The following is a 23,883-nucleotide window of genomic DNA, read 5'->3' on the forward strand; positions in this document are numbered from 1 at the left end:
GCGGGGGCAGCAGACAGCCCTGTGCGTCCCGGCCTGGAGCCCCCCCCCCCCCCGCCCCGCCCGCTGCAGCCGCCGCACAGCTGAGCCCCTGTGCCAAAGGTCCTGCAGGCAATGCCCGGAGCCCGAGCCCAGCGCCCCGCCGGCCCTCCCCGGGTTGGGAGCCTGGGCCGGGGGCTGGGCAGCCGCGGCCCCTTCTGTCCGCGCACCCAGGGTGGCCCCCAGGCTCTCCAGGACCTCATCCAGGCTCACTGTGCTTCTCAGTCCCGGGTCCCCAGAGGTGGGAGCCGTGAGACCACACCCAGCTGCCACCGCAGGCCAGTTCCCGCTTGGGGCAGGGGTGGATGGAGTGACGGACCCCAAGAGGAAGCTCCTTTGAGTGGCTGTGGCCATGGGTAGGGGCCACGACAGCAGTGAGGCGGCTTCCCCCAGCCCTCAGGGTCCCCACGAAGGGCTCCCCTCACCCCACCGCCCTGGATCAAGTTGGCAAAGAGGCGGCGCTGGAGAGTAGGGGCGAGCTGGAGGCTGTCCCCCTGCCCACACCTGCCTAGCCCTGTCCTGGGGCCCTGGGACAGGCCCTGCGCAGTCAGGCACCTGTGACAGAGGGGAGGAGGCAGCTTTGGCTCTCACTCATGCCCACCAGCCTGGCCTTGAATCCCCTCTCCTGGGGCCGTTCAAGGCCCCATAGGGGACCCTGGGGGGGGGGTGGGGGGGCGGCCTGTCGTGCCTGCTCAGGGGCAGGGCCGTGCCTGGGGCAGTCTCAGGACTCAGGGGACCTCACACCCCTGGGAGCTGCTTGTGCCCCCCCCCTGGGTCCCTGATCAGACCACCCCACTGGACTGTAGTCAGGTGAGCGGACCACAGAGGAGGAGGGGGAGGGGGAGGGGGAGGGGGAGAAGGGGGGGGATGGGGAGAGGGAGGAGGAGGTCTGCCTACAGCACTCCTCCACATGTGTACACACGCCCCTCACCCCAGACCTGCCTGCCCCCCCCCCCCCCCCCATGTGCACACAACACACTCGCTCCCTCGTGCTCACACCCACACCCACTCTCCTATGCTGGGGCTGAGCCCACCCTCCCCAAGCCTGTGAGGCCAGAGCCTGGGCTGGGCCCCTGCACCTCAGTGCCCTCAGTGTGGGGGGGAGCTCAGGCAGAGGTCACGCTGGGGGCCATCAGGTGGTTCTGGTCATGGACACCCAGAGACATAACCCCTTCCCGATGGCCACACTGTGTGTGTGTGTGTGTGTGTGTGTGGTGCATGGCTCAGGCTGGGTGTCTCTGACACAGCACACTCAGATACACACTCCCACTTACACACAAGCATGCTGACACAAACAGGCCCACGTGTGCACACTTGAACAGCCACAACTCACACCCCTATGTGCACACACACACACTCGCACACGCCCACGCCTGGCCCGGGGCAGTCTCCATCTGTCCTCCCGGCCGTAGCAGCACTGGCAAAGCCGCCCTGCAGGCTGCCCAGATGGGCCTGCAGCTGTCCCCTTGCTGAGCGGATGTCACGAGACCCCGCCTCAGGCCGCCCAAGATGATGCAACCCCGGCCAGGGGCACTTCTTCGGTCTCATCTCATGAGCGCGTCCTGGGTCACCATCAGCCAGTCCATCCCTGCTTCTCTCACTCTGACCCTGGCCTGGCCTCGCTGGCTTTCTAAGCCTCCCGGCACCTGCTTGTCGCGAGTTCCGGAGTCCCTCAGGCCCCGAGTGCAGTCTCATCTCCGACCCGGGCCATGTCCAGCCGGCACCTGGGGCGGGCAGGGGGTCCTCGTCACTGCTCAGGATCCTGGTGGACGCGGCCCCTGCGGACAAGGCGCGTCCCCTGGGGCCCAGCGTGGGGGCAGGGGAGATGGAGCAGCTCGTGTGTGGTGAGCCTGGCTGGGTCTGGCCGTGTCTGTGCCTCAGGGCCCAGCAGCGCCTCCTGCGGCCACTGGGCACTCCTGGGCTGGACCACGGAAGTCCCTCAGGAAGACTCGGGAGGGCACGCAGGGGCTCCTGGCAGGCGCAGGCTGCCACACAGAGAGCAGAGAGCCTGCACTTCGCCCCAGTCCCCGAAACCAACCCCAACAGAGCCGTGGCCGCCCACCCTTCCCCCCAGGCCTGACCGTGACAATCCCACGGGCATTTCAGGTGTGGAGAAGGCTTGCTTTCAGAGAAGTTTCCTGTGTGGCATCTCCTCTGAGGTGCCAGGGGGCAGGGGTCTGCAGGTGACAGCTCTGGGCCAAAGCCTTGCTTAGTCCAGAGGGGCAAAGAGCCAGGGACAGCATGACCGCCCCTCCCCCCACCCTGTCGCCCTGAGCTGCACCCACTGAGACCCAGAGGCAGGGCCCCATGGAGCCCAGGGTCAGCTTGCCCAGAGTTCAGCACTGTGCTGGCACCCTCTGGGGCTTCCAAGAGGCCCAAGTAGAAATGATGCCCACGGGCCTCAGGGGTCGGGGAGGGGCGCAGGTCTCCCCCACCCCACCCCCTGGGATGGTCACACTGGGTCTGAGATGGGAGAGGCCAGTTGACCGGGTCCTGGTCTCGGAGGCGGGGGAGGTGGTCCCTGGATGAGAACTGCTGGGCCCCCTCGGCTCCCCTCCCACTCAGGACTCTCCTGTCCCGGGGGCGTCCCTGCAGGGGCCTGTTTCAGGCTGTCCTGAGGGCAGGGGCCGTGTCTCCACAGCACCACACAGTGTAGACGCTACTGCTCTGGAAACCGTGTGCTTTATTTGGAACCAGTGCCCTCCCCCCACCATCGTAGAAAAGCTGCAAACCACTTGGTTTGGTTCAAGGCATTGGCTAAGGGACCGCAGGGGTAATCCCGGCTGCTGGGACCCCCGTCCCCCTGTCCTGACTCTCCTGGGCATGGTAACTGCTGGCTGAGCTGCTGGGATGCCCCTTGTGGCCCTCAGGAACCGTCCCCAGCTGAGGAGTGAGAAAGCAGGTACAAGACAGCGGCCGGGGTCCCCACCCAAGACCTCGGGCCTGCTGCATGCAACAGGTGCAGCGGCCGTTCTCAGGGCCCTGTGGCTGCAGGTGCATCTCGGTTCCCAGGCGAGGACGCACCTGCGCCCGGGTGCGATGCCCCGGCCCTCAGTACAGGTCTGCGAAGGGCTTGGAGTAGTTGAACATCAGGTAGTCCATGTAATAGAAGTCGTAGGCCCGCTGCCGCTGCAGGGCGGAGAGCTGCGCGAAGTACTGGTGCGTGATGCGCGCCGTGGTGCGCGCCTCCTGCGAGTGGCGGTCCTTGAAGCGAGGGAAGGTGAGGTTCCGCGGCGCGCGCACCAGGCTCAGGAAGAAGTTGGCGTCGTCCTCCATGCTCTCGAACTTGCCCACGAAGTCGTAGTCGATGAGGCAGGGGCTGCAGAGCCGGCTGACGTGGTCCCAGTGGATGTCCATGCCCACGGGCCGGTGCACGTCCAACAGGTACTGGACGAACTCGGGGAAGCGCACGCCCGAGCCCGTCCGCAGCGCCTCCCGTGAGGCGTTGGCGCGGTAGCGGGCCAGGATGGCCTTGCCGAAGACGGGGTGGTAATAGCTGTTGGGGTGCTCGAACTTGTCGCGGAAGGCGGACACCAGCCTCTCGAAGGGCTCGCGCACGAAGAGCATCTTGGTGTAGGTGCGCAGCCGGTGCAGGATGCCCTGGCGGCCGAACGTGTCCAGCCGCTTGAGTGCGCTGCCGTAGTGGACCGTGTCGTGCTGGATGCTGGCGGTGGACGAAGCCAGCCCGGCCAGCACCATGAGCACTCGCTTCCAGTTGGAGCAGCCGGCTTTGGGCACCTCGCAGTAGAGCACGCGATGGCGGTCCTCCACGAAGATGCGCGACACGTGGCGCGGTGTGACGGCCCTGCGGCTGCTGCTGGCGCGGTACTTGGCGCACGCCTCCCGCATCAGCCGCTTGCGCTCCTGCTGCGTCCGTTGCAGGACCGCCCAACGGCCGTCGCGGGCCCCCGGTTGCGGCCGGACCGCGGGGCCCGCAGAGCTGTTGGCTGGGGTGGCCGTGGCCGCGGGCATCTTCTTGATGAGTAGCCGCCGCCGGCGCTGCCGGACACGCGGGCGGGCCCCCGTCTGCAGGTGCGGCGGGGGCTGGTCCGGCGCCGGCAGGTTAAGACCCCCGGGGGCCCGGCTGGACAAGTCCCGGGAGACTCTCGCCGTGGGTGCCCTCGAGTCGCCATCCCGGAAACGGCCCGGTGGGGGGTCCTGGAGCAAGGAGAGAAGTGGTTACCCGAGGGGACAGGGCAGCGGCCCTGAGGGTCACTTGGGCCAGGGCTGCGCCACGCCCGGTTTTTCCCTGGAGTGAGGGAGCAGGACACAGGCTCTCCGCTAAGGGTGTGAGATCCAGCTCGGTATCCAAAGGCCTCCCTCCCAGCCGCGCGCCACGGCCAGTCCACGTTGGGGACCTGAAGCGCAGGTGTCATTTCGGCCACAAGATGGCGCGGTCCTCCCAGGAACCCCAAGGGCCTCCTATTAGCCGGCGCCACCCAACACAGAATAGAAGTTCATGGGTCCCAGGCAACCAGGGCTGCCAGGGCTCCTAGAAAGGGCTGGCTGCGTCTTTCTTCCCTAGAATGGGCGCAAGATGAGCTCCAAAATAAATTCCTCCCCTGCCCTCCCCCACTTTCCGGAGGCCTTGCGCTGAGATTGACCTCACTCGAATTTACCTGGCGGGGTTGCTGTGGCCTCATGTTGAACTTGACGCCTGAAAAGCAAAGGGGAGAGGAATTAGCAGTGGAGGGTGCCCGTGGCAGCCTCCTGGGGTGAGCTCCTAACAGCCAGCCCAGCCTGGAGTGAGCTTGGTGGGTCCTGGGAAAAGGTGGGGGGGGGTGTGTGTCTGGGAGCAGGGGAGAGGGCTTGGCTCTGTGCTAGAGCCCTCCACCTGCTACTCATTCAGTCCCATTGGACATGACTATCTCAGCTGAGGCTCGGTTGAGGTGCATCCCAAAGTGACTTAGGACTGGAGAGGCACCTGCCCAGGTGGGCCCACACCCCTGCCTCATGGTGCATCCACACCCCTGCCCAGGTATGCCCACACTGCTGAGTCACAGGCAAAGAACACTTTTTTTTTTTAATATTTTATTTATTTATTTGAGAGGTACAATTACAGAGAGAGGGAAAACAGAGAGAAGGATCTTCCATCGGCTGGTTCACTCCACAAATGATCTCAACGGCTGATCTAAAGCCAGGAACCAGGAGCTTCTTCCTGGTCTCCTATGTGAGCACAGGGGATCAAGCACTTGGGCCACCTTCCACTGCTTTCCCAGGCCATTAGCAGAGAGCTGGCTTGGAAGAGGAGCAGCCAGGACTAGAACTGGTGCCCATATGGGATGCGGGTGCTGCAGGTGGAGGCTTAGACCACTATACCACGGTGTCAGCCCCTGGAAAGAACGCTTTTGAAAGCTGTGTTGGAGTCAGTCAGGCTGTGGCTCTGGTGTGTGTGAACTCTCCGTATTCAGAACACAGCACATTCCCACACCAGGCCTGGCAACGGAAAACACACCTTCCCTTCTGGCTTCAGGAAACTCCCTCTCCCGGGCATTTGCCTTGATTTTTGCCTGAGCTGGTCCACCTGGGAGGAGCTGACTGTGCGTGGCTCGCCCTGGTCTCTCTCCATAGAGGGAGAATCCAGCCAGCCCTTCCCAGTGACCTGGGGCAGATGGACATCCATCAGCACCTCACTGGCCATGCTCCGTGAATGTCCCCTCTGCCCACATGGGTGCCTCTCACCGGGGCTGGACTGGGTCACCCAGGATAACAAGCTCTGGTGGTGTGAACTTTGGACAGGAGAGAGGATCCTCCCTTGGGCTCTGTTTGGTCTGGTTTGGGGGGGGGGCCTGGGAGGACAGAAGGTCCTTGGGGAAGGCTACTCAGCAGTTTGGGTTGCCTGGCCCCTGAGGCAGCCGGGGTTCAGTTGACTGGTGTGGCACGTGGGTGGACATTTCTGTGCTGAGAATTTGCCAAAAGCTACAGTCACCAACCAGCCACCCTGTACACAAGCAGAGAGCTAGAACTTCCAGCTGGCATGGTGGGGCACTGTGCCTGACCACACCTGGCCCCCAGCTGCTGCTTGGGGCCGAGAGGTGTCCTGGGGGCTCAGCACTTCCCCTGCTGTCTCTGTATACTCAGGAGAGGTCAGTGGCTGGGGCCAAGCTGACAGGTGGGCAGCCTGGTCTTCTCTGGTGTGGAACTCCTGGATTCCTCCCGGGGTCCGGCCTTACACACTGAGCTCGTGCCAGGGCCTGACCCCACACTGGCCAACCTGAGGCTGTGCCCACTGTCCCTTCCACTCCTCAGCAAGGCAGGAGGGGCACAAAGCTCACTTCGGGGCTGGAAAGCCTGAGTTTGCTGGAACCACCCCCAAGTCTCAAAAAGCAGAAATGAAGGCAGAACCTGGGAACGTTGCCTCTTTGTTCTGCCTACCCCTGTGGGCTGGAAACAGGGGTGCACCCTTCCCTGGGGCAAATGGCAGAGTGCCTCCACCTGCTGGGCACCCCAGGTTATGCACCTGTGTGTGTGTGCATGTGTGTGTGTGTTGTGTATGCTTCCAGGGGAAAGGGGAAGCCCTGTTAGAACTGGCTGCATCCTTGGAGTGTGGGGTGAGCAGAGGGTACCTGGCCTGACAAAGGAAGCCCCTCACCGCGTCCCCCTCGCACCTCGCCAGCCTCCCCCACCTCCTCACGCCGGCTTCCTGAGTTGGTTTTCCCCACCAGCTATGGGGGTTTGCTCGTTCGGTGAGGATGACAGGTCCCTTCACTGGCAGGGCCCCGCTGCGCCCATGCAGCTTGCCTCTGCACTGCAGGCTCGCCTTAATTATTTTCTTCTGGTGACGGCAGCTGGCTCTGCTATATCACCTCTCCTCCTCAGAGTCTCAGACACGGGAATTTACTCTGCTTGTCACCGCTGTCAGCTTGTCAAGGTGTGACGATGCTTATTCACACTCCTCTGCAGCCAATGAGTCATGCCAGATCTGGCCGAGGGGGGACCGAGCAGACACTTCCAGAAGGCGCCCTGCCAGGCGGCGAGCTTGACAAGGATGTCCTTATCAGGGCTGTGTCCCCGGAGGCTCTGACTTCCCACCAGCACCCTGGGAGGGTGCTGGGCTGTGGTTTCTGTCCCATTTCGTTGGCCCACACTGGCTAGGAGGGGCTATCTCCTGGACCTCCAGGCTCTGAGCCTAAGGGAGGTTCCAAGGCTGGCCATGATAGAACCCTTGGCATGGGCTGGAGGGCAAGTTTCTACTGGACAAAGCCTGGGGCTGGGTGAATCTCCTGACCTCTTGGCCACATTCCCTCACCAAGCGAGCTTGGCTGCAATTGTTGCCTTCGAAAAGAAAAATTGTCTTGTGTGTCACGACAGAGCCAGGAACAGATTGTATGTGAAGACTGTGGTCTTGATCCTTAAGCTCCTGGTGGCTTGTGGGGCAAAGATTAACCCTATCCTCACATGCCTGCCTTTGGATAATGGCAGAAAATAAAGGAGATGCAAAGGACTCTCCCCCTGACCAAAGCCCTGATAGTCTCCCTTTTTCCTTGGAGAACTCTGCTTCCCCATGCATGTCTTGGATAACAGCTGCAGCCAAGAATACGCTAAGTTGTAGGCAAGCCAGAGCCAAGAAGCTGGGGTACAGAGAGGCGGAAGTCAGGACACTCCACAGCTGGCTGCTTTTCAGGACCCGGGACAGCTCCACAGCGTGTCCAAGGAAGGGCGGCTTAGGGTACGGCCTCTGCTGCACCCCCTAAAGACCAGGTTTGCCACCAACAATCCCTACTACCAGTGCCATGACCCTGACCTCCAAGTCCTCATACAAATGTATAATCTAGTTAAGAACCGTGGGCTTGTCGAGTGACATAAGCCATGACTCTGCCTGCCCCCAACATGCACTTGCTCTCTCCAAGTTGTCTCTCCCTGAACATACTGCTGAAAATCTGTACACAAGCTCCATCTCCCTGCATGGTAAGAAATAAACAACCACTTTCTCTTTCTGGACAGGTGACATCGTAGAGTGGCTGAAACCCACGCAGTACGGCAAGAGTACGCATCGGTGAGAATAAACGAGGCGTGAGTTATGGGGATGCCAGACGCTTCCACGCTGTGAACTCTGTAGTGGCCGAGCTTTCATCTAGGCATTTGGCTGAAAAGCTCCCCACTTACCTGCGAAGGAGTGGCAACAGCTGATGAGCAAGTGTGAGGCTGGGTTCTTAATAATCAAGTCAGGTGGCCCAGGTCTGGGGCAGAGAGCTGGGGAGGGGACTTCACATGTATGCAGGCTTAAGGAATCAAAGCAACAGAGAAATGGGCGTGGGAAACAACTGATGGGGCCAGGAGAGGCCATGGGCATGGGGGCCTGCCTGGGTAGAGTCTGTTCCGTGGATTCTGTGGATCATGAATCTCCTGGTGTTGCCTGATGGAGCTGTTTCCTGGGTGATTTTCCCACATACCAAGTCTCTGGTGGCTGAGCCTCTGTGACAGGCTGCCCTACAACCCACAGTCCTTGTATGTGTCCACTCACGCTGCCCACCAGGCCATGAGGGTTCCGGTTGCTTCCCATGGCTCAGGCTGGCCCAGCCACAGCAGACACTGAAGGTGAGGCCCCAACCGCAGCTTTGTGCCCCGACTCATGCAGGATTCGGAGTTCAAGCCTGCATCTTGCCCTGGATTCCCCTGGCAGTTGCATGGACGTGGAACCAAACGCGGATGCCCTGAACTGCACGGGCTGTGTCCCATTTCCCAACCAGCAGGAAGCAGCTCCTGCACCGGATGTGGGCTCAAGAAAGACCTTGGGTGTCCGTGGTTGGTGCCCGGTGCCTGTGACCTCGGGCAGCAGTGCTGAGCTGTGGAGGTATCCGCCTCAGAGGCAGGGATGCCAGCCACAGAAGAGGCGGCCACGAAGTGTGCTGCCCACCAGGCTCAGGGGAGAAGGCAAGGGGGGGACTTTCAGGTCCTACGCCACAGCAAACACAGAAGGGCTCCGAACAAGGGGCTCTCCCAGGAGCCAGAACCAGTCCGAGTTATATATGGGGGCAGGGGGGAGGAAGGAAGGGAGGGGAGAAGAAGGGGGGGGGAGTGCAGATTGAAGGGGTCGCCTCCTGTGGCTATATGGCTGGGCAGCCTGGAAGCAGAATTCCTTCTATCTTGGGTTACTCGGTCTTTGACGTCTTTCCACTGGCTGGGTGACGGAGGGTGACTTGTCTCCTCACGGTCCACAGGTTCAAAAGCTGACCACCTCCAACAACTGCCTGTACAGCTGCTCAGCCTGTGGCACCCTAGGTTCAGTTTCTGCCTCTGTCTTTGCCTGGCTCTGTCTTCCCTCCTGTGTAGGTCTCTCCTCTTCTGAAAAAGACACAGGATGCAGCAGGTCACGGCTCAAGCGCTTGGGTCCCTGCCGCCCATGTGGGAGTGGTTCCAGGCTCCTGGCTTCAGCCTCGCCTGTTTGTCTGAGGGGTGAACCAGCGGATAGAAGATCTCTGTCTCTCATCTCTGCCTTTCAAATAAATAAATAAAAACTTAGACAGCAGTCATATTGGAAGTCTATCCTCATGACTTCATTTTCACTTGATTGCACCTGCAGAGACCCTGGGAGGTCCCACGAGTTGCAGGCACCCAGGGTCGGGACTTTAGTATCACTTTTCTCAGGGGAACACAACTAACCCAGCCCAAGGGGGGGATTGCGATCTAGGGGGCTTCTGGAGAGTGCTGGCCGGGAGGAGGTGACGAGATAGTTTCCCTGTCCTGATCGGTGGTGAAGGACTGAGTTAGTTCTTGCTGTCCTTGGCGTGGGGAGAGAGACTGCGTCCTGTCCATCTGTGCCCATTTGGCAGAAAGCCTGGCACACATCAGGAGCTCAACAAATGCTTGTGGCAAGGCTGATGCTGCCCAGACTGCGAGCTGGCCTGGGACAGGTGTTGGGCTTCTCCCCAAGGAAGCAGAACCTGGGGTTGTGGCAGGAGCCCAACAACTCCCAGCCAGAGTTCCCCGGCCCAGCCCCACAGCCTGGCAAGGGCCAAGTCTGGGCGGCAGGTGCCAGCCCAAAGGGCTTGAAGAATGCCTTCACCCCCACTTCCAACCGGTGGCTGTGAAACCTGGTTCCCTTTGACCTATAGCATCTACAGATGGTTGCCATCTGCAGCGCTCCAGGCCAGAGACCGCTCCAGGGACGAGAGACAGGCAGTGGATACCCCTCCATCTGGCTCTTCTCCCACCAGTGTGGGTTCTGACCTCCTGAGGTCTCTGCTGCCCCAAGGCTGGAGGACCAGCTGCCCCATGGCTGCATCATGGTGACCAGTTACACCCATCTGGGGCAGACTGTTCATGGATGCAGCTGAGATGCAAAACTAAAGTTTCAAGGCTCTCAGCAATTGGAGGACAGCCCAGGAACTGGCTGGAGAACACGGCACAGAAGGGCCTTAAATTCTCACTGGCTTGATGCCTGCAGTGCTGGCATCCCATGTGGGCCCCGATTCGACTCCTGGCTGCTCCACTTCTGATCCGGTTCGCTGCTAAGGCTTGGGAAAGCAATGCAAGATGGCCCAAGTGTTTGGGCCCCTGCACTTCTGGGAGACCCAGAAGAGGCTCCCGGCTTCAGATCAGCTCAGTTCCAGCTGTTGTGGCCATCTGGGGAGTGAACCAGCATATGGAAGACCCCTCTGCCTATAACTGTCTCTTAATAAATAAATCTCCTGGGCTGGCGCTGTGGTGTAGCAAGTAAAGCCGCCACCTGCAGTGCCAGCATCCCATGTGGGCACAGGTTTGGGTCCCGGCTGCTCTACTTCCGATCCACCTCTCTGCTGTGGCCTGGGAAAGCAGTAGAAGATGGCCCAAGTCCTTGTGCCCCTGCACCCACGTGGGAGACCTGGAAGAAGCTCCTGGCTCCTGGCTTCAGATCAGTGCAGCTCCAGCCACTGCGGCCATCTGGGGAGTGAACCAGCGTATGGAAGACCTCTCTCTCTCTCTCCCTCTCTCTCTCTCTCTCACTCTCTCTGCCTCTCCTTCTCTCTCTGTGTAACTCTTTCAAATAAATCTTAAGAAAAAAAATCTCAAAAAAAAAAATTCTCACTGGTGTTCAGAGGAAAACTCAATTCAAATTCTCTGCTAGGGCCCCAGGGTTCAGCCCGGGGACTGGTCTCTGTCGTGGCCATGCCCACTCTGGCTGCCGAGGACACAGGTGCAGCAGGGGCCCCTGCAAGTGGGGTCCCAGGGACACAATTGCCAGCTGCTCTGGGTGGTTCTGTGGCCAAAGTGTGGACCTCGAGGGGAGGCAGGAGTCAGGCCAGACATGGCCTCAGCCTCTGTAGGTGGGCCTCCTCCAGCTGCTCCAAGAATACCAGACTTGTTGTAGCGGGAGCCCCCTTTGGCTCAGAGCAAGGACTTCCTGTCCCTTTGCCTGCGGAGTCACTCTGAGTCATTGCTTTTAATCGAGGGGTCAGGATGTCAAGAGAGAAAAAAAATAACAACAAGCCACAGCCCTGCTGTGTGTCCTGAGACAAGTTCCTCAACCTCTCTGAACCTGTTTCCTTATCTGTAACATAGGCTGAAATAGGCATCTTAAGAGGTATGAACAGGGCAGCACGAGCCTGCCGAATGCTGGGTTCCCTCGCAGCAGCAGCCAATTCCTCCCAGCCCAGCGCCTGCGACAGCGGCTGTGCTGTGGCTGGGGCTCGCCTGCAGGCGAGGAAAGTGCAAAATCTCCCCATCTGGACGAGGACGGGCACCTGACGGCTCTGACGGCTGCTTGTTTTGTTTTGTGATTCCATTCCTTCGCCTCTGTGATTACGATCCACGATTCACCTGGGTAGCTCCCTGTCAGCTCAGCCTGGGCTGTGAATTCCCTGGGAGCTGTCAGAGAGCCCGGCTTTGGAGCTGCCTGTCAGTCAACCAGCCAGCCGGTTAGCCGGCCTGCGATCCCAGCAGCTGTCTGCCCGCTTGGCACACGCCCATCTGCCCACTACTCGGTGGGGGCTGGGGAGTCCTGTTGTGCTCCAGCCCCCACACCCCAGCGTCCCACCTGTCCACAAGGCAGGGGCCCTCAGCTCCTGCTTCAAGTCCCCCTTGGTCAGAGCCAGCAGCGACGCCTACCATGTGCGGCGTCAGCACCCACGTTCCCACGCTCTGTACCCTACCCAGGCCACGTGCACCCGTAGTGGTGACCCCGTGCATCTCACAATCTGTCGCAGCGTGCATGTGAGGCCACGTCTCTGTCACACGATGTGGCCCGGGTAGGGAGTGCGTTTTCACAGCCCTGCGGGGTCTCTGAGGGTGCACAGCCACAAGCCTTAGGGCAGACCACTCCCCTCCTCTCCCTCCATGTATTCATTCAACACAGAGTCTGAAAAGAGAGGCAGGAGCTGGTGATGGGAGGCAAGGGACGAACAAGAATGAACTTGGTGCTATCAGCTGGCAACGGTGCGTGGCCCTGGCACCCCTGCCTCTGCCTCCTGTGCACTGTGCTGGCCCCCAGCAGACCCCCCACAACAGAACCATCATGAGATCCACTCCACTAAGGCCGTGTCTTGGGCACCAGTGACAGGGTCTGAGGCATGGATGGGACAGTAGAGCACCTGCCCTCATGGAGTTTAGAGTCCAGCTAGCAAGGGCGGCACTAACCACCAGTCCCACGTGTGCTGGCACCAATGAGAAACACAGCAGGCAGGTCTACAAGCCCGGGCATTGGGTCACGCCTCCTGGGGGCGGGGACGATCCATTGGCTCTCAAGGGCTGTGAGGACATTCTTGGCAGAGCACAAAGCTTTGCACCCGGGGAGGCTCACAGACAGGCAGGAGGACCATGGTGGTGGTGAGCAGGGGGTCTTCTGATCTTGGCCCGGGCTTTTGGCCTCACCTCCCACGGCACCTGGGAGCCTCGAGGCTGTGGAGGAGTTATTCTGAATGTAAGGACCAAGGCAGAGTAGAAAGCCTGCTCAGGGGGTGGTGCCCATGTCCAGGCTGGAGCTGCCCAAGGCCTGGCCCCAGCTGACAAGGAGCCAAACAGGAGGAAGCCGTGCCAATGTCAGGGGGAATGATCAGCGCGGTGGTCAACAGCCTGCTCCCTGGCCGCTGGCTGGCTGGTGTGGACTGACCTCCGTGGGGTGAATGTTCCCATGGGGCAAGCTACCGGAGGAGGTGGGGAGGGACTACAAACCAGCTCCCATCTTGCTACGGCCTCAGCAGGACCTGGGGACTGGCAGGGGGTGGGCTCAGGGAGACGGTGTCTTCCAGCCTGAGCTACCAGCAGCCAGCTCTAGTGCCCTTTCCTGCAGGGTGGGCGGGCGGTGGTGGTGGTGGTGGTGCAGATCTGTGGTGTGTGTGTGTGTGTGTGTGTGTGTGTGGGTGGGTGGCGGCCACCTGTGACACAGGCTTGGGAGCGCACGGGACCCACACTTCTCAGAGAGACTGCAGACTGGAGGCAGGGGCCTCCCTTGGTTGGGGGCCTCCGGGAGGCACAGCTCTGGCATTGTGCAGCCACGACCTCACGGTGCCCTGTCTGGAGGGTCAGAGGGCGAGGGAGGGGTCCTTTGTGGGGGATGGTGCCTCTGGGACCACTCTCCAGCCAGCCCTGCAAGGTGACGTCTCATCTGGCCTGTAAAAGGGTGCAACTGCCGACCTGGGGGTTACCAGGAAATAAAAACAGATGAGTCAGGCCAGAGCCCTGGGGCGGAGGGGGCTCCCTGGAGGGCCCGCTGTCTCAGGGCCACCCAGCAGCCCAGGCCCGTGATGGGTGCTGCAGGGCCAGCCACAGGCAGCAGGCCTTTTTTCACCGGAACGACTCAAGCCACCAGAGGCAGCCGGTGGGGCGGCCTCATTACCGAAGTGGCCGGACTGCAAGATAATGATCGGGCCAGCTCTAGCCGGCCTCAGGATGTGTCGTTCCGGCTGCGGCGTCAATTACTGAGCTGGCCTGTGGCTGTCAGAGCTGTCGCAGCTGCTGCCTGTGATACCCTGAAAAGCCGCAAAGGCAAATCCGTCTCACTCGCTGCTTCTTTGAAGCGTCCCCGCTGCACGCGGCTCTGTTCTGAAGGAGGCACTCCAGACACCCCTGGGAGAAGGAGGTCCCTGCTGGCGCGGCTCAGAGGGGCCGCCCAGGGGCATGGGGACGGGTGCCCCATCTTGGCAGAGCCCACAGATGGCTGTGCCCTCGGCGGCAGCCCTGGTCCCCCCGCCCTGACTCAAGCATGGGATGGGCAGCTGCAGCTCCAGGCCCCTCTTGTCACCAGCATCTTGAGGCACACTCATGGGCAGCTGGATTTTGGGGGTCACCCTGTGGGCCCCCAAACAGAACACAGCCTCCAGCAACTCACTGCAAGGGCCAGGCCCTGAGGGAGGGAAGCCCTGGCAGTCAGCCCAGCTGTTCTCTGCCAAGGGTCTGGGGTTGAAGTCTACACTGGGGAGGAGACGGGACTCTCCCAGGGCAGGGCCTTGAACTTGGAGTTGGACCCAGCCAAAGCCGGGGGCAAAGAGGGCAGCTCCGAAAACCTCTGGCCCGAAGATTCGGATATGGCCTGAGTGTGTCCCCAAGAGTCCATGTGTCTTCCTGCAGCCATCTGGGGGGCCCCACAGGAGGCTGGAAGCCGGATTAGAATTCTGACTTCTTTTTTTTTTGACAGGCAGAGTAGATAGTAAGAGAGAGAGAGAGACAGAGAGAAAGGTCTTCCTTTTTGCCGTGGTTCACCCTCCAATGACCGCTGCGGCCGGCGCATCATGCTGATCCGAAGCTAGGAGCCAGGTGCTTCTCCTGGTCTCCCATGCGGGTGCAGGGCCCAAGCACTTGAGCCATCTTCCACTGCACTCCCTGGCCACAGCAGAGAGCTGGCCTGGAAGAGAGGCAACTAGGATAGAATCTGGCGCCCCAACCAGGACTAGAACCCGGTGTGCCGGCGCCGCAAGGCGGAGGATTAGCCTGTTAAGCCACGGCGCCGGCCAGAATTCTGACTTCTGATGTGGGTAAGGCACTAGCAGTGAGGCCTGAATGAAGGGTGGGGGAGCAGGAGAGGAGGGGAGGCAAGATTTTGCAGAAACAGCATGCAGGAGGGAGGGTGGGTGTGGAGAGTCAGGGCTCGGCGGGTGACCGGGAGGGAAACGTCGGCACCCCCACCCCTGTAACGCCCTGCTGGGACCGTCCACATCGAGGGAGGCCGTGGGGGATGGCAAGGGGGTGGGAGAGGTGAGGCTGGACACAGAGCCACAGTCTTGCATGATGCCTGCAGGCAGACGCTTTCCGAGTTGGGGTGAAGGCAGAGGCCACAACACCGCTCGATTCTGGGGACAGCCTGGTACACGCCCCGCCCACAGCGTGTCGGCACGGCACCGCCCTCTCCGGCTCTGAGCACATGGACGCCGAGCACAGCCAAACACTGCGGTCAGGGATTCTCACAGTCGCCCTGTCCAGTGCTTAAGATTTGTCCAGGTCTTCTAAGGAGAGCCCTCGGGGGAAGCCACGCCCCCCCACCCAGTCTTCTGTCCTTTCTAGCATTTTGGGGGTGTCCGTTCCATCTGTGAGAGGTACCCTGTGCAAGGAATCTGATGCCAGGGTTTGCCTGGGGTGAGATGGGGGGGACCTGCCAGGTGCCCGGAAGATGCCATCCGAGACTACACACTTTTCCTTCCAAGGCTGAGCATCAGGCGTGGCTGGCTTTGCAAATGGAATCCGCTCCCCGGGTAATGGTTGCTAAGAGGGGCTGGGGTCACCGGGAGAGGGGAGCTGAGGAAGCTGCTCTGAGCTGTTTTCCTGCTTCCTTTGAAGTCCCAGCAGCGAGGCTGGCACAGGTGCAGAGGCGGCCCCTCCCAGCTGCCCGCACTGCCAGTGGATTTCAGAATCCAGCCCGGATCACCCGGCATGTACTTGGGGCAGTTCCCTATGGTCATGAAATGTGCTATTCCAGGAAACAAAGACCTCCCACGCCTGTGTGTGGTGGCGACAAGGAGCCGTGTGTGTGTGTGTGTGTGTGTAGGGGGGAGGGGTGTCTTCTCTGGAATTAATGATTTCGCTGGTTGGGTGCAAACTGCTCAGCGCACCACAGCATCTTCTGCAGGATTAAACGTCACTCCTTCTAATGATCTGATTTATGTCCAGAGGTCTACAGCTGCAAACAAAATATTGGGATGATGGCAATCCATCACGCCGCAGACGCACACAGCGGCCACAGGCGTGTTTTCTGCTTGTCTGGGAGCTGACTGGGGGCACTTGGGGAGGCTGTGCAGTGGCACCTGTGGGTTTCAGGGCCAGATGTACAGGTGCCAGCCAGCGGGCAGTGGAGAGCTTCAACGGGGGCGACAGAAGCCTGTGGATGCTTGCGGCCTCTGTGAGACTCTGCTGGGGTCTTGGAGGAGCAGGAAGTCTACAGGAAGGCACCCTTCTGGGCACCAAGGTCATGGTGTCTTCAGAATATCATTTCCAGCCTCCAGCCACTCTGCCATGCTGCAGCCCCAAGCGAGAGATGCAGGGAGGATCCAGGCGAGGGCGGCTCTGCAGGGCTGAGCTCCTTGGAAGGATGAGGCTCAGGCGGCAGACGGGCGCTCCCTGGGCTGGCATCCCTCAGGCCCTTTTCACCAAGACCCTGCCCTGCAGAGCAAGGGTTTAAGGGAACTAAACTCAACCTCAGGGTTCACATTGGATTTGGACAGAGCCCAGCCTGGCGTCGGGTAGAAACCGGAAGCCTGGCTTTTCTACCTGTGTCCTCGGCTAGTCTTCTGTAAGGAGACGCTGCCACCCCAACCCCAATGCCCTACCCCTGGGACCAGCTGTCCCCAAGAGACAGGGCAGAGGCTGGAGATGGCGCATAGGGCAGGTGACACTCAGGGAGCTGCCTCAGAGCCAGGGAGGTGGCCAGGACTCCTCTCTCAGAGTAGTAGGACAGTGCACCTGTGAGAGCAGGAGTCTCCTTGTTGGTAGAATGAATCCTGTCCCCGGCACTAAAACAGGGGGAAGGAGGGAGAGGCCTGGGGTCAAGTTTCAGGGCAAGGTCTCCTCACACCTGGGGGAACACAGAGGAGCCTCTGCTGGGGGCAGAGGGCTGTGTTCCTGGCAGAGCCCCCCGGCTTGGGGCTAAGACGGTCTGTCCAACAGAGGTCACGGCTCACAGTGGCTGGGATGCTGGGTTCTGGGAGACAGAGCTCCATTGCTAGATATGTGGGTCCACTCTGCTCCTGGCATATTTATCAGGGAGGTGTGGGTGGGGGAATCAGGGTGGGGAGGGGCTCTTGTGCTGCACAAATGGTGTCTTCCACGTCAGGTGGGTGTAAGTGGGTAGCACGTTGACAGCAGGCGGCATGTGGGAGACCGTGCATGGGAGACAGTGAGTGGATGGCATGTGGTTGGCATGTGGTTGGTATGTGGGTACTGTGTGGAGTGTGGATGGCGTGTGAATGGTGTGTGGACGGTAGACGGTATATGGATGGTGTGTGGCTGCTGTGTGAATGGCGTGTGGATGCTGTGGATGGTATGTGTATAGCATGTGCGTGGCATGTAGGTGGCATGTGGATGATGTGTTGGTGTGTGGATGGTGGCATGTTGCTGCTGTGTGAATGGTGTGTAGAGCAGGTGTTGGATGTCGATGGATGGATTTGGAGGTTACACAGATGGATGGCATGTATGTGGGTGGGTGGTATGTATGTGGATGGCATGTATGTGGGTGTGTACATGGGTGGGTGGTGTGTACATGGAAAGTGTGTGCGTGGGGGGATAGTGTGTTCATGGGTGGGTGGTGTGTATGTGGGTGGATGGCGTGTACGTGGGTGGGTGGCATGTATACAGGTAGATGATGTGTGAGTAGATGGTGTGTACCTGGGCGGTGGTGTGTTCGTGGGTGATGGTGTGTTATGTGGGTGGATGCCATTTGAAGTCCAGACCAAAGTATCTGAGATGGAGCCCCGCAAGGGCTGGGGCTGGACAGAGGGGTTGCTGGAGCCAGGGACGCTCCGCAGCTACAGGCAGGCTCCAGCGGGCCAGGGCTACAAGGAGCTCGGCTCCCTCCCTCCCTCTAGCTCCTCCAATGCTCACATGACGGTGACCACCGAGGCTCCCAATCAAAGGAAATCATAGACCCCCCACCCAGCCCCTGGAGCCCTCTGCTCTCCACGGGAGACTTTGGTGTCAGAAGACAAAGCTTCTGTCCATCTGTGATTAAAACAAGGGCAGAAAGCTTGTTGTTTGTTTCCTAAAGCCTGGCAGATAATGAGACCGTTAGAACACACCATTCCGAAGTCTTTCTAATTCCGGGCAGGTAAGAAATAACGGTAACACATCCAACTTCAGACACAAAAATAACCTTTTACCACCTAAGTTAACAAAGTTACTGGAGAAACACATTAGGAGAATGTAAAATGCTATTTAAACGATGAAATACGCTGCCTTGGATGGCAGGGATCTTAATTGCCACAGTCAGAGTCCAGACACTCGCATGGCAGCCCTGACAAGACCTTGCCAGCGACGGGGTGTCTGTGACGAGGGGCGGCGGGAGGGGTCGGGCTCACTGCTCCTCCTGCCCCCCGGCAGCCGCCGACACCCTGCAGCTGTCTGCGCTCCACAGCTCTCGTCCACACCCGTGCCTTGCGAAGTAGGAATCGGCTCAGATATTAATATTAATCGGCCAACACATTAATATTAATCAGCTAGAATATACTTCCCATGACAACAAGAGATAAAGGAATCTTATTATGTGGTGGATCAGGGAACACGGAATAGCTAAGTGGATTTCCTCGGGACGCATAGCATAAACAGGACTAAGCCTCTTAGACATGTCATCTCTGTAGAGAAGGAACCTGGGCTCCCACGCGGGCAAAGCGGGAGAAGCCAGGGGCGGGGGAGAGGGAGAGGATGCCGGCTTACAGGTCCCAGGGCAGGTGGGTAGGGCTGGGGTTGGGAGGGGCGGCCCCCACCTCCCTTCCTCTCACTCCACGCCCCGAGCAAGCAGGAGACAGAGCCAATGGACACAGGAGGGCCAGGCAGGTGCCTCTGACACGGTGTCCTTCTTTGGGGACCAGCTTTTACCCACAGGCTGGAGAAAGCAATGGTCAGGCCCCTCCCTGCCTCACCCTTGTCCACACTGCTGGCCGGGGCAGGGGTGGAGCCTGGGGTCTAGACAGGACCTGACTCTTCGCTCTTGTCCTGTGCGTGGACTCTGCTGTGCAAGGACACAAAGCGCTGGTCGGGCGGAAGGGGTGGGTGAGACTTGGAGCATGAGGGGGTCACGGCAGGCCTCGCTCTCCCCTCTACACCAGGACGCTTGGAATGGGCACAGGGTCTTGGCCTCGGATGGCCCCAGCTGGGGCCCCTGGGGAGGACAGTCTGCCAGGTGTGAGGTGCGGGGTGCGGGGCAGGAAGTCACCTCCATGCACGCTGGCTTCCCTGCTGCCTCTACCAGCAAACGCACAACTGAGCACAATTAACATTTTAAGCACTAATTATTTTACTTGGATGTCTAAGTCTAAGGATCCTTCAATTTCAGTTTAATTGGAGAAAAATGGTCATCAGTTAGCGAGCAGCAGGAGGGCGGCTCCACGCTCCCCCATCATGGCGCTGAGTTATGCAAGCTGAGGGTGGGAGCGCAGGCAGCAGCAGCAGCAGCCTCCGGGCTGGGCAGAGGTGTGGTGGGTGGGCTCTGGGGCCCCTGCACCTCGGTCCCTGACATCTGCCAGGACAGCTTTGGGGCCAAGTTGATGATCGCCTTTGGATCTTCTCCATTTTATTCCATTCTGCAACAGCATTTGCCGCCTGCTCTGCGGGGGGCCACACCCCAGAATTCTGTGGTCATTATTCCCTTCCCATCTCAGTTTTTGAGGAAAAAATTCAGGGGAGAGAGAGAGAGAGAGACCCAAAGAGTGCTCCCAGATGGCTACCGTTGCCAGGATGAGCTGGGGCTGAGAGCCAGGGACTCACTCCAGGTATCCCACGTAGGTGACGGGAGCCCAAGCACCTGAACCATCACTGCTGCCTCCCAGGGTGTCCGGAGCAGAGCCAGGAACGAACCCAGGTACCCATGTCCTGTGGTGTGGGCCTAACCCGCCCTGCCCATTCCTGCATGCGTTTATACCGCTAAGCACCTTGTTTGTTTTTACATGGTTAGCATGGAATCAGACACAGGGGGAGTATGACAGCACAGAGGTGACAAATGCTACAAGCCATGGCTTTATTCTCTTCCTCTCCAGAGAATGGGGTTCACCAGCACACGAATGCCTGCAGGCCACCTCCAGGGGGGGAAACTGAGGCCACCCAGGAGAGAAGACTGCTGTCAGCGGGGGTTACAGCCCTGATGAAAGGTACAGCTGTGGGCTCTTCGTGGTGGGGGATGGGCACATCCACCTGCTGCGTGCGTCCAGGTGGCGTCCTACTCCAGTAAGTCACAGCAGGGACCAGACTGGAAGTGACACCCTACATTTGGGATGCTAGGGCTCACGGTCCGTAAGACCATTCTCCAGTGCCAGGCACGTGCTCACCCGAGCTCTTCCCAACCTGAAATTATTTGTGACTTGGCATTCAGGGAGGAAAAGCAATTTTCTCCAAATGTCTGATGTCATGATATATAGTCCGTTTGACATGCATGTGCCAAAGCAGATTGCTCTGAGGGCCTGCCCCTCAATTACTATTACCCTGAATTAATACTGCTTGGCAGGATGCTAACTCGACTCACAGCCAAAGAAAATGCTTAGCGCATCTTACAGAGAAATAAACACCTTGGGAGAAATGAGAAGATGTACTAGTGATTTGGCCAGGTCACCGTTTCCTACGTGCTGCTGGCGTGAGGTTGGCGTTCCTGGGTCACAGCGCCCATCTGCCGCCTGGCTGCTCCACTGTGCACAGGGCACGTCGCCTGCCTGTGTCCAGGTACACTGCGAATGGCTAAATGAGTGGCGGCCTCTCTGCACAATGGAATACAACTTGCCCATCAGAGGAAGCAAGCTACTGAATATGTGTGACAAAGACACACGGATCGTACAGACGTTAGGCTCAGCAAAACAAGGCAGATGTGAGGGAAGACACACCATGCGACCTAATGTCTACGAAATTCTAGAACAGGCAAAACTGATCTCCGGTCATGGAATAAGATCAGCAGCTGCCTGGGGGCATTGGTGGTGGTGAGGGGTTGAGTGGGCTGGGGCACGAGGGAATGTTCCAGAATGAGGCAAGTGTTGTGTATACATTTGTCAAAACTCATTTGCAGTGAGTGTGTTTTCTTATTTATACATTGTGCCTCAATTAAACTGATAGGAAATCGTGTGAACATATTTTAGAGCTCTAAAGTGCTATGTTAAAAAAAATACTGTTTTAGTTTTGCAGGGATCTTTGCTTGTATCTCAGAAACCAAATGTCAACCCTTGGAAGGAAAAGGCTTCAATGAAACTGAAAAAGGAAGTGAATTCAGTAACGCCAGCTACAGTTGCTTTTTCAGCGATCCCAGAATAAGCAAAGCAACTTGGGAAATCTGTTCCCTCCCCCTCCCCCACCCCATACGGGAAGCCTCAGGCTCTCCTTGTCCCATGCAGGATGGGGGTGCAGGGGCAGGGGAAGTGTGGGGAGGGCTGGGAGCCAGAGGTGACCAGGATCAGGTAAGACCGGGCAAGCACGGCCATGCAGCATTCTGGGCTGGAGGAAGCCACCTCAGCCAGGGTCCCACGTGGCTCCCTGCATCTTGTGACTGGCAGATGTGGGGTTTGAAGGACAAGTTCCCTTGCATCAATTCGGGACACGCAGGCAGGGCCACCCCAGCTGCCTGGCTCAGTCACAGCCCGACTTCTCCTTCCACGGTTCTTGCCACCTGGTCTTGCTTTCCTCCCTCCCCAGCAGGTGTCAACCCAAGGGCAAGTCCTCTTCCTGCACTTCCTGAGTCTACCGAGGAATAGACACTAACATGAACCACCTGCCAACCAGCCAGCGAGGAGGACCCCAGAGCCACGGTAGGTGGGGCGCAGACAGCCCTTGGCAAGAGGCAGCAATGTAACTGTTCAAAATGTTTACTCGTGGTGAAGTTGGGTAGCATCCACTTGGAAGAGAAGGCTCTGGGGTGGACAAAAATGTGGCTGAAGGTTGAGAAATATGAGGACGATGGAATTGCTGGCAATAAAAGACTCTTATCTTCTACAGCAAGAAGCAGGTCCCAGGATTTAACGACAGGAGCAGCAGTACTTCAGATGTGTTCTTGGCAACATCAGGCACTTAATGGAGAAGGAACAGGACCTGGGGAATGGGATGAGGGTATCGGGATGGATGCCCGTGTAAGGCTTGGTTTTGCACGGCTCCCTAGGCCCCCTGGGCTGCAGCAGCATGCTGCCCTCTGTGATACAGGCTGGGGGCATTGAGATTGATGCACGTGCAAGCCTTGGATTCGCATGGCTCCCTGGGCTGCAGAAGTGTCCCACCCCCCACAATACAGGCTGGCAGTCCTTTGATGAAAGCCATCACAGAGGCCTGCTGGTGAACACACGCCCCCTGCCCAGGGCCTGTCCCCATCCGGCCATCGCCCCCAGCATTACCCAGCTGGACTTGCTAAGGGAGGAGAGGCAAGATGCCCTGAGAGAGGCGAAGGACCCAGAAAACGGGGGAGGCAGGAGCCAGGAGACCACACACGGAACCTGACGCTGGGGGCTGGCGTTGGTCAGAGGGCCAAGCTGCTGCTTGTATGATGGCATCCCAGATTAGAGCACTGGTTGGAGTCCAGGATGCTGACCCAGCTCCCTGCTACTGCGCCTGGGAAGGCAGCAGGTGGATGGCCCAAGTGCTCGTCCCTGCCACCCACATGGGAGACCCGGATGGAGTTCTGGCTCCTGTCTTTGGCTGGCAGCAGGAAGTATAGTGTTGCAATCATTTGGGGAGTGAACCAGAAAAATGGAATCTCTCTCTCTCTCTCTCTCTCTGTCATTCTGCCCTTCAAATGAATAGATAAGTATTTTTTTTTAATTAAGCAACTTAACTTTTTTTTTGACAGGCAGAGTTAAACAGTGAGAGAGAGAGAGTCAGAGAGAAAGGTCTTCCTTCCGCTGGTTCACCCCCCACAAATGGCCGCTATGGCTGGTGTGCTGCACTGATCTGAAGCCAGGAGCCAGGTGCTTCTCCTGGTCTCCCATGCGGGTGCAGGGCCCAAGCACCTGGGCCATCCTCCACTGCACTCCCGGGCCACAGCAGAGAGCTGGACTGGAAGAGGAGCAACTGGGACAGAATCCGGTGCCCCAACCGGGACTAGAACCCAGGGTGCTGGCGCCGCAGGAGGAGGATTAGCCAAGTGAGCCACAGCGCTGGCCAAGATAAGTATTTTTTTAAAAATGAACTTGACTGTGAGGGTGCTCAGAGTCGATGATGGGAGAAGCAGGATAAGGAGGAATCGCTGACAGAGGAGCGTTCTCCTGGGCCCCAGGATTTAGCAACAGGGTGAGGACCCCATGCTCAAGGCAGATGTGCTGCTCGGATGACCTGGAGAAGGTGAGCGCTCGAAATAGTGGACGTGGACACGAGAGGGTCGCTGAGGCCGACGGCGGGGGAGGAGAGGCAAAGGCGCAGGCTGCTGGTGGCGCTGCAGCGGACACACCACGCGAGGCTGGCACAGGGCCCTGCTTCTAAAGCCATCAGTCTGCCCCAGGGAGAGGGGCCCAGCGGCGACTCCTCTGCCGTGCAGAGCTGAGGGCCAGAGATGGCATCGCAGACCTGGACTCCATGATACAAGTGAGGGAAGACGGGGTCCTGAGACAACAGGAACTCGCGGTGCTGGGTGCATGGGTGGAGATGCCACGCTGTTCCCTATAAACCGGTACGATTACTTTGTGTCAATTAACAATGAAAAATAAATAAATAAACACAAAAACACACACTGGTGCTTAACCACCAAAAGCAACGTGCTCACACTTCTCCGATGGGCTGACCCGTCGCACAGAGCCATGGAGATGGTTAGCAGACCTGGGCACCCCCCAGACAAGG

General features: G+C 59.2%; 1 protein-coding gene across 2 annotated transcripts in view; it reads right to left on the reverse strand.

Annotated features, from left to right (window-relative positions):
• Window positions 1–2,702: 2,702 nt before the first annotated feature.
• CHST8 (carbohydrate sulfotransferase 8) overlaps window positions 2,703–23,883 on the reverse strand; it is a 120,611-nt gene continuing 99,430 nt past the window's right edge. For both annotated transcript variants that reach the window (XM_062176677.1, XM_062176678.1), the window contains exons 3-4: window positions 4,656–4,693; window positions 2,703–4,194 (exon numbers count right to left, since the gene is read on the reverse strand). In XM_062176677.1, the coding sequence (XP_062032661.1) occupies window positions 3,088–4,194; window positions 4,656–4,693 (1,145 nt within the window). In that variant the 3' untranslated portion in view covers window positions 2,703–3,087. The remainder of the gene's footprint in view (window positions 4,195–4,655; window positions 4,694–23,883) is intronic.

Source organism: Lepus europaeus, chromosome 19 (assembly GCF_033115175.1).
Source record: "Lepus europaeus isolate LE1 chromosome 19, mLepTim1.pri, whole genome shotgun sequence".
Taxonomy (NCBI): Eukaryota; Metazoa; Chordata; class Mammalia; order Lagomorpha; family Leporidae; genus Lepus; species Lepus europaeus.